Genomic DNA, 8,961 nt, shown 5'->3' on the forward strand with positions numbered 1-8,961 from the left:
ATTTTTCTCTTAGAGATTTTTCCCATAAAGATTGATTATCATTTAGAAGTCTCCAATCCAACTTCAACAATAAAACTTTATTATGAGTAATGGAATCTCTCAAACCAAGCCCACCCTGGTTTTTTAGTGAGCATACTGTATTTCAAGAGATCAGATGAAGTTTCTTGGACCCTTCTTTGTCGCCATTCCAAAATCTCAAATAAATAAAATCAATATTGTGACAAAAAGTAGGGAATACAAAGCATAACAAAAGATAAACTAGAATAGCAGAGAAAACAGATTGAGTTAAGATCTTACGTCCACATAGGATAATAAATTAGCTTTCCAACAAGATAATCGGTTCTTGATTCAATTAACAATGTGTTACAGTCCTATAGATTTAGACCTAGGATGAAAGAGCTTGGTTTCAAGGTAAATGGCATCTTGAGACATTTCCTTGACCCCAAGGACTTTAGAAAAATACCTTCGGTCTTCCGTACGGACATTATGACTAAAGCAAATACCACTCTTTTCAAGATTGATATATTGACCAAATAAGTCAGAAAAAAGATCAATCATAGATTTAATGGTCAGAATATCATCCGAAGAAGCTTGGAAAAAAAATAAATAAGAAATTTCAGGAGCATAACGAACAATCTTAATACCTTTGAACATGTTAAGCTCTTTATAGGAAGATAGAATGCAAGAAAAAACTTCCATGATTGTGATAAAGAGGTATGGGCTTAATGAGCACACGTATCTTATTCCGCTTGATGGCTCAATGTTTTAAAATATGCTACCTTCAAGCTTAATGGAGTAAGAAACCGATGACATAAGGTGACTGAACAAAGCACACTAATCATCATTGAACCTCAAGCACTCAAATAGCTCGAATGAAACCCCATTCAAGCATTTTCTTCATCAATTCACTGTCAATTCTTCCTTCAATAGTTCTACCCCAAGGACTTGGGTTTCTTCATTCTCTTAGCCCATGAACAAACTGTTAATATACTCAAACACACATCACACAAAGTTTTCATCACCAAAGCACATAATCATATTAGAACATTATTCTAGATTCAACAATCTCCCAATTTTTAGAGATAACAAACATGATGATATGGGAAGCAAGAACTCTCACTTAACATGAGGTCCTTAGTCAAATATAGTGATGAAGAAATGTTGATTGAGAATAACTTTATAAAAATTTCAATATAACTTATTTTACTTTAATACAAGTTTCTTATTCATTGGCATAGTTCAATTAAGCACATAATGTCCAATATCAAAATGATTAATCTATCAACGTCTTTATACTGTATTTTTCTATTAACAACGTTCTTATACATTGACATATCACTTTAAAACACATAATATCAAATAATCAAAATAATTAATATACCAACTTCTGTATACCTTATTTTCTGTAAACAAAGATCTCATACATTGATGTATCACTTTGAAGTACATGAGAGTTTAGCAAACTCTCCCTAAATCACAACCTTTTTCTTTGGGGTGAGTCTCCCCTTGTGGGTTTTAGACATGATGAGTCATTACACATCATCACATTAGTATTTAGTGTTCTCCCATTTTCTTATTTTTATCATTTTATCCTCTATTTGGAATCCGTTTCTAAAATCTGATTCTAGTGTGGGTATTGTCTATTGAAATAAATTCTAACAATTCTTTTAGACATTTTCACTGCATAAAGCTTGAAAATAAGACGAAAAATAGAAACATGCATGATTACAATGGCCATAGTGCTATAGTTGAGTTCATTGTCAGTCTAATTGCCATTGTCATAGCACCTCTTCCTGACATCTTCACACCCCTCTTTCTATGAAGCATGAACCCTTCTTATGATTTCTATTTTGTATTTGTTGGTTGGAGGCAAAAAGCAAAAATTGGCCCCGTCTGATCTACCAACAATTGATAGCATTTAGGCTCTTTTTGGTGCAAAGGAAATTAAAAGGAAGGGGAGAAACTTTTGTAACCATTAACTAACATGATTGTGTAAAATACTTATTATTTTAGGACGAGAGAACGCTAATAGGTCACGCACTTAGCATGGTTCCCGCCACCTTGCCCCCATGAAAAGGAGAAAATCCCATGGGGGCAAGGCAATCATTTCTAGGCAGCAAAGTGGTTTATGTGTCTAGGCGTGGGAGCCATGCTAGGCACACGACCAGTTAGCATTCTTTCTCCCCCCCCCCTCCCCTTTTTTTTTTTCTTTTTTTTTTTAAATATTTAGTAATGATACTTTTAAGATGTAATTTTATTTGCTTTTCAGATACTAGGGCATTTGGATGCGAAGTAAAATGAAATCTAATAACCAAATATGTTTATGATTTAGACTTAGTGACATGACAACATGGAGAAATATTTACAAAGGTTTTTTTTAAAGGTTTGAGCATTTTCCCTTCCCAACTCTTTAATTTCCCTTGCAATCGAATGGAACATTGAAGTGAAACCATAGAAAGGATTCATACCACAGATGTTGGAATCAAACTCCAAATTTCAGTAATTTCTATTAGGACCAAGTTTCCCCACGGTGAAACGATTTCCCTTGCTTCACTGTCATTGGATGGGCTCCTAAGGGCACAGATGACTTTATACACATGGGATAATTATGACCTTAGATTTCTTTCACCATGGCTGTGAAAGAAAACTTTTTCCTATATAATGCATACAAAGTTGGGAGCCATAGCATGCAACCATGGTGGTGAGTGGTGAAAGTGGAATGGGATAAGTAACTCGGCGGACCCAGTACATACTACTCAATCACCTCCCACACTTATCAGAGTCATCACCACGTATAACAAAGAAGCTAACAAAATGCAGGGGGTAATAGAGAAAAGCAGGGGAGAGGACCAGCAAGCTTTAATCACCATTGCTTTCTATTTTGCTACTTTTTGCCTCTATCTAAATAAAAGAGCAAAGAAACTGAATAAGGCATTTAATATTCTCCAAATAAATCTTACAAATCAAAGCAAACTTCTGCTTTTTTTTTTTTTTAAGTCCATCTAAGGATTCAGTCACCCAAATGATCAATATTTTCTGTCCATCCATTAACAGTTGAAAACAATAAAGCTAAAGCAAATTCACGAGTCCTTACAAAAAAATTTATTTACGTGATTGTCAGATTCGTCTCTTCTGAAGTAGTTGTTCTGGAAGAAAATTCGGAATAACTAATGCCGATCCCAAACATAGGAACACTAAGATTCCAACCCACCAAGCTTTGTGAGGGATCCCAAGTAATAGTTCATCACAAACTGTCTTGAAGATAACACATAATTAGAACTCCATGAAATTAAATTTTACAACTGAAAAAGACACAAACCAAAGACGAGGCAGAAGTAGATGTTACAAAGCTAAATGTTATAGGTACACAAAAAGAAAATGAAATAACCAGTTTAATAATGAAATACAAACTCTAATTTTGTTACATGAATAAAATTGGCTTACTTTTGAATTTAACCTCTCTTTTGAATTTGTGCTGGCGTATCATACATAATCCAGCGGAATTGTGGGTTCAAACTCTAAAGGCAAAATATTTTTGTAAATCTTCTTTCCTTGAAGCCCCTCCGCCCAGGAATTGTTCAAGATTTTGGAGAAATATCTTGAATATACATCCCCTACTAAAACAGATGATATGCTGGCGTAGTGGAAATAGGAATAATGTTAAATTTTGGATGGATCCATGGATCCCTCATCTGCCCTCTTTTTCAGTTCCTCCTTCCATTGCCACTCTTCCTCCTTTACCTATGTACTCTGAATTGAGAGACCCCAGTGGAGACTGGAACTCCCGCTCATTAACTCCCTTTTCCCACCGGAGATTGTGTCTAGTATTCTCAAAGTTAAGCTCTCAACAGCCCTCAACATAGATACATTGTTTTGCCCATTTTCCAAAACTGGAAATTTTCAATCAAAAAAGCTGCATCTGTTTTGGCTAAAGGAGGAGACACCACCCTTTTAGTTGTACCCCCACCCCACCCTTCAATGGGGAATATCATTTGGAAACTGAAGATTCATCCTAGATTTAAATTATTTATCTGGAAATGCTGTCAAAATGGTCTCCAAACCAAGTGCTACCTTTATAGACTTTCCTCAATTGACACTAAGTGTGTGCTGTGCAATGAAGCCGAGGAATCCTTTTGGCACTTGTTTTTTGAATGTTCCTTTTCACGTATTGTTTGGTTTCGATGTAATGTTGGGCTTAGAATCTCTGATCGATCTACTTCATCATGGTCTTCTTTTCTATATGAATTTATTTTCTTATTCTAAATCCTAGATGCTACATTTCTTTTCACATCTGTCTTTTGTTTTATATTTTATTTAGTCGGAACGGAATTGAGTTTTTCATGATCAGGACAAGCCCAATCCCTATCGGGTTCTCTCTAATATAAAGACCTGGGCGTCTACCTTAACCTCATATTCTCCCCTGACTGTTGTCTTTGCTGGAATGCTTCTGAAGATGTTAATCATCTCTTCTTCACACATCTCTTTTCCTCTTTGGTTTATGACCTTCTGGCTAAATGTTGGCCTTGGGGGAGAACGATCTAGGACATCTAAAGTACTTCTTAGGGATTGACATAGTCCGATCCAGCAAAGGGATCTTCATATCCCAACAAAAATATGTCTTAAACCTTCTTGAAGAAACAGGGATGCTTGGGTGTAAACCTATTGACTCTCACATTGAAGTCAATCATCAACTGGGCAGCCCAGGTGGTGACTGTCGACAAAGAGAGGTACCAACGCCTCGTTGGAAGACCTATCCATCTCTCCCACACCAGATTAGACATTGCCTATATTGTGGGGGTCGTTAGCAGATTTCATCATGATCCGACGACCACTCACCTTGAAGCAATATATAGGATTCTTCGGTACTTAAAGTCAGCCCTAAGGAAAGTAATCCTGTTCTCAAACAATGGAAGTCTAAAGTTGGATTCCTTTACTGATGCTGACTGGGCTAGCTCTGTTGATGACCGATGATCTACTTCTGGTTATTGTACATTCCTTGGAGGGAATTTGGTGATATGGAGGAGCAAGAAACAATCTGTAGTTTCCAAATCTAGTGCAGAGGCAGAATACAGGGCGATGGCACAGGGGGTTTGTGAACTCATGTGGTTTAAGAAACTCCTACAATAATAAAAAATAGCTCCTGAAGGGCCTATGAGACTCTACTGTGACAACAAGGCTGCAATCAGTATAGCTCATAACCCTGTTCAGCATGATAGAACAAAACATGTCGAAATTGACCATCACTTCATCAAGGAGAAGATTGAAGATGGTCTGATTTGCACTCCATTTGTTACTACTGAGAACCAACTAGCCGATATGTTCACTAAAGGCTTAACAATTAAAACCTTCCATCCTATTGTTTCCAAGTTGGGCATGTGTGATATCTATGCATCAACTTGAGGGGGAGTGTTGAAGTGTTGAAGATTGGTTCAGTTCAGTTCACTTGGTAAAATGTGTAATGTAACTAGGTACATTGGAGTGTCTAGATTCATTATGGACATGTTTAATGTGTTGATTGTGTGATTGTACAATCATACCATATTTTTAATATTCTCAAGATTATAATAAATAAAGTGATGGCCTCTGTCTCATTGACAAGCCAAATCATTCTTTCTTTTCTCTCTTTCTCTCAACTTCTCCTCTAGATGTATTTTCTCCCCAAGGACAATCATATTGTTGTCTCCCAGGGCCTCTCTCCTTCCCTTCTACATTCTCTTGTCCCCTTTCTTAATGGGTGTGTTTTGTATTTTGTTTGGTTTGTAATTTTTTGTTTCTTCTTCCCCTCCTAATTTGGAGGATGCCTTCTTTAACCCCCCCCCTAATTTGGGGTTCCCTATTCTTTCTCCTTTTGGTAATGAATTTTTATTCACCCAAAAAAGAATCATGAAGAGTCTAGTTTATTTAAATAAACTACTTTGAATTTTTACAGTAAATAAGATGAAAACATTAGTAGGTTAGCAGGAAGCACTCCTAGCTCGGTAGTGTTGGTACTAAAGCAAGTCAATATGAACATAAATATACACAAATAGAATTGAAAATTTGACTATTTTACCAATATTAAAAACGACAAACTGTCTCTCCTGAGCACGTGGCAATGCAACAATCCCAGCAGTCTCCGCAGTTACAAGGACATATGTTCCATCCTGACCATAAATCGATGTATCAAATCTTCTGATAAGAGGGTAAAAAAATTCTTCTTAAGACATGATGTACATCAATCAAACCTTATAACTATTCAAATCAAGAAAATTAGCCTTGAAAATCAGTTTCTCAGTATTGAGTAGTCTCCGGTTCCAGTTGAACTCGTGATCCAATTTTCCTCTCTTCAATTGAATAGAGAAGCTAGTGGGTATCTGTTATTCAATAAGTGCGGGTAAGCTTTTGCTAAAAAAGCATCAACGAGATGAACAAATGGAAATAATGTATATACATACAGAAGCTGGATATGATATCTTCACTTCGTACCAGCTGGATAAATTGAGCCCACTTAAAAGGTAAAGGCGTGAACCCATTTGTAAGGGTAATGTTTCCTGTTGTAGTTCTTCCCCAACAAACAAAGTTTTGCTGTCTATCCTATGAAATCATAAGGAAAAGAATACTCTTCAATGTTGACTTCATTAAAACTAAGATGTGAGCAATCCTTGAAAAATTAACATGCCAAGGCGATGTAAAGATGTGGAATGCTGAATTCAGGAATACTAACCTGTTGTCATGATTGGTAGGCATGCAATTGGCAATGAAACAATTAAGGTAAAGTAGGAAGATCACACTGTATATGGAAACATGAGTCATCGTAGAAGGTCGAAGGAGTTCACTATAACAACTCTAGCCTGTCTTGCCCTCTTGAACCCAGCTCACTGATGCCATCAAGCATCTAACTTAGCTTCATGCCTCCATGTATCATTGTCTGACACAATAAGAATGGGTTGTCCCTCCAATTCCAGTCTGAAATACCATTGCAGCGAGAAAACCCTGAACGAGAAGAGAGCTTCCAGATTGTGAAGAGAGAAATTGAAGAGCACGACCTGTGAAAGACATCAAACCAAGCACAAGAAAACAGGGAGGCCTGAGGGGGCTTGGGTGCAACAACTAATATAGAATTGGGGAATATGAATGATTAACTAATCGTAACTGCCATTTCCTGTCCAACTTACCATATAGATTAAAATCCATGTGTAGAAATTGTTAGATCCCACATCGACTGAGAGTGAGATTCCCATTCCGTTTATTTACCTCATAATACCTCCACTTAACAGACAGGTCTTTTGAAATGAAATATAACATGGTATTAGAGAAGGTCTAACTTAAATACTTGCCTACTTAAATCTGTTTTGAGAGTCTTCAAATGAGCTTGATCATCTCAGCAGCAACATTGCTGCTTGGTTGTTGTTCTTGAATGATCATGATATTTGAACATGAAGAATGAAGGTTGGTTTATACCTTGATCATCAGATCTCTCTTCTACAAGTTCTTTTGAAGCCTGTTGGTGATTAAAGGACCTGCGGCTGCTGTTGTCTCGATGATCTACAAGTTCTTTTGAAGCCTGTTGTTGATTCTCTACCTTGGTCACCAGATCTCTCTCCCACTTGATTTGGTGGATTTCTGTGCATACTATTTGTGGTGTATTCCTGTTGCCAATGGAAACATCATAACTGGGAATCGAGCCCTTGGATGTCTATCATCTTTTGAGAAGTTATTCTCTGCCCCTATAAGGTGTATTCGATTCAATTTTCAAACAAATCAGCTAGGTCGATGGAAAGTTCTGCTGTTTCCTATATTTTAGGATCTAGAGTTGCTTATCCTGTTAACTGCAGGTTTATACTTCTCTGTCCATTAGTTTTTTACCAAAATTTGGGAGTTGTTTCCTGCCATTCAGAGCTGATGCAGATCTGAAGACCTACATCCGCAGAAGAAGAAGAAGACTAAGTAGCTGCTGTTTGGGTTTTTATTTTAGCCTCTATACTTAGTTTTATTTTTAAGTCTTTTGATCTAAAATTGAACCGGGTCCATGCTGGTTCAACTAGTGGTTCAATTTAAGTGATTTTAGTAGATTTCTTTAGTTGCTTTATTTAATCCTTTTTAAGCAATGTAAGTAGGTCCACCCCTCTCCACGGTTCTTAGAGAGTTTGTTTTTAGAATCGGCTAGGGGCTTCCAGTCTCCTAGTATGATTAGGAGTTTGGCCTTTAGGCCCCTTTAATAAAAGCCATTCATGGGGCTCCTCTTTTCCCCATTGAATGTTTAAAAATTACTCTTGAAGCTGCCTCTTGCAACTTTGTCTTCTTCACGAAGAACTTTGTCTTGTGTTTGATCAAGGCTGACGAAATCGTGTTCAATCCGATTGACACCTTGCGGTGGGAAGCCAGGGTGGTTTGTTCGGTTCTCTTTTGCATCTCCATTACTGTTCTACAGTCGAGCAATTTTGATCTCAAGGTTTATTAATCACCAACAAGTAAGTTCAAATCCCCAGACCCTAGATTCTCTCTTCTCCTTCCTTTTTCCCTTTTCCCAAGTTCTACATTCATCCCAGCCCAAACCAGCCGTGGGAATCATCCCATATTTAGATCGAGTGCTCCCCTGCCCCCATTGGAGAACTCTATCCAATTTGTGGCTGCTTCTGACCAGCCAAATCCTAGAAACCCCTTTTTAGCTTTATGAGAAAGAACTGCAACCTAGATCTCTTCCTCAGAAATGATAGCCTGAAGATATCATCGAAGTTGACCTCATCAAAGCCCTTCAGAGCTTCTTCTACAATTTCAGCCAGATCAAAGGGATCAGCCAAAGATCTCTTCTAAAAGCAACAGGAGGAGAAGAATCCCATACCAAAACCATCCAGACCGGGCCTCTATTAGCCTTATGAGAAGAACTGCAAACCAGATCTCTTCCTCAGAAGTGATAGACTGAAGAGAATTGGAGATGGGGCTGGGATGAATTTGTTGGGCAGGCCTTCGAGGATGGGATCC

General features: G+C 37.5%; 1 protein-coding gene across 1 annotated transcript; it reads right to left on the bottom strand.

Annotated features, from left to right (window-relative positions):
- Positions 1–2,986: 2,986 nt before the first annotated feature.
- LOC122662065 lies at positions 2,987–7,051 on the bottom strand. Its single transcript, XM_043857625.1, has 5 exons — positions 6,704–7,051; positions 6,435–6,573; positions 6,225–6,353; positions 6,053–6,143; positions 2,987–3,251 (listed from the first exon to the last, which is right to left on the bottom strand). Exons 1-5 carry the CDS (start codon positions 6,790–6,792, stop codon positions 3,118–3,120), a joined length of 582 nt encoding a protein of 193 aa, XP_043713560.1. The 5' UTR covers positions 6,793–7,051; the 3' UTR covers positions 2,987–3,117.
- Positions 7,052–8,961: the final 1,910 nt, after the last annotated feature.

This window comes from Telopea speciosissima, chromosome 5 (genome assembly GCF_018873765.1).
Source record: "Telopea speciosissima isolate NSW1024214 ecotype Mountain lineage chromosome 5, Tspe_v1, whole genome shotgun sequence".
NCBI classification, from domain to species: Eukaryota; Viridiplantae; Streptophyta; class Magnoliopsida; order Proteales; family Proteaceae; genus Telopea; species Telopea speciosissima.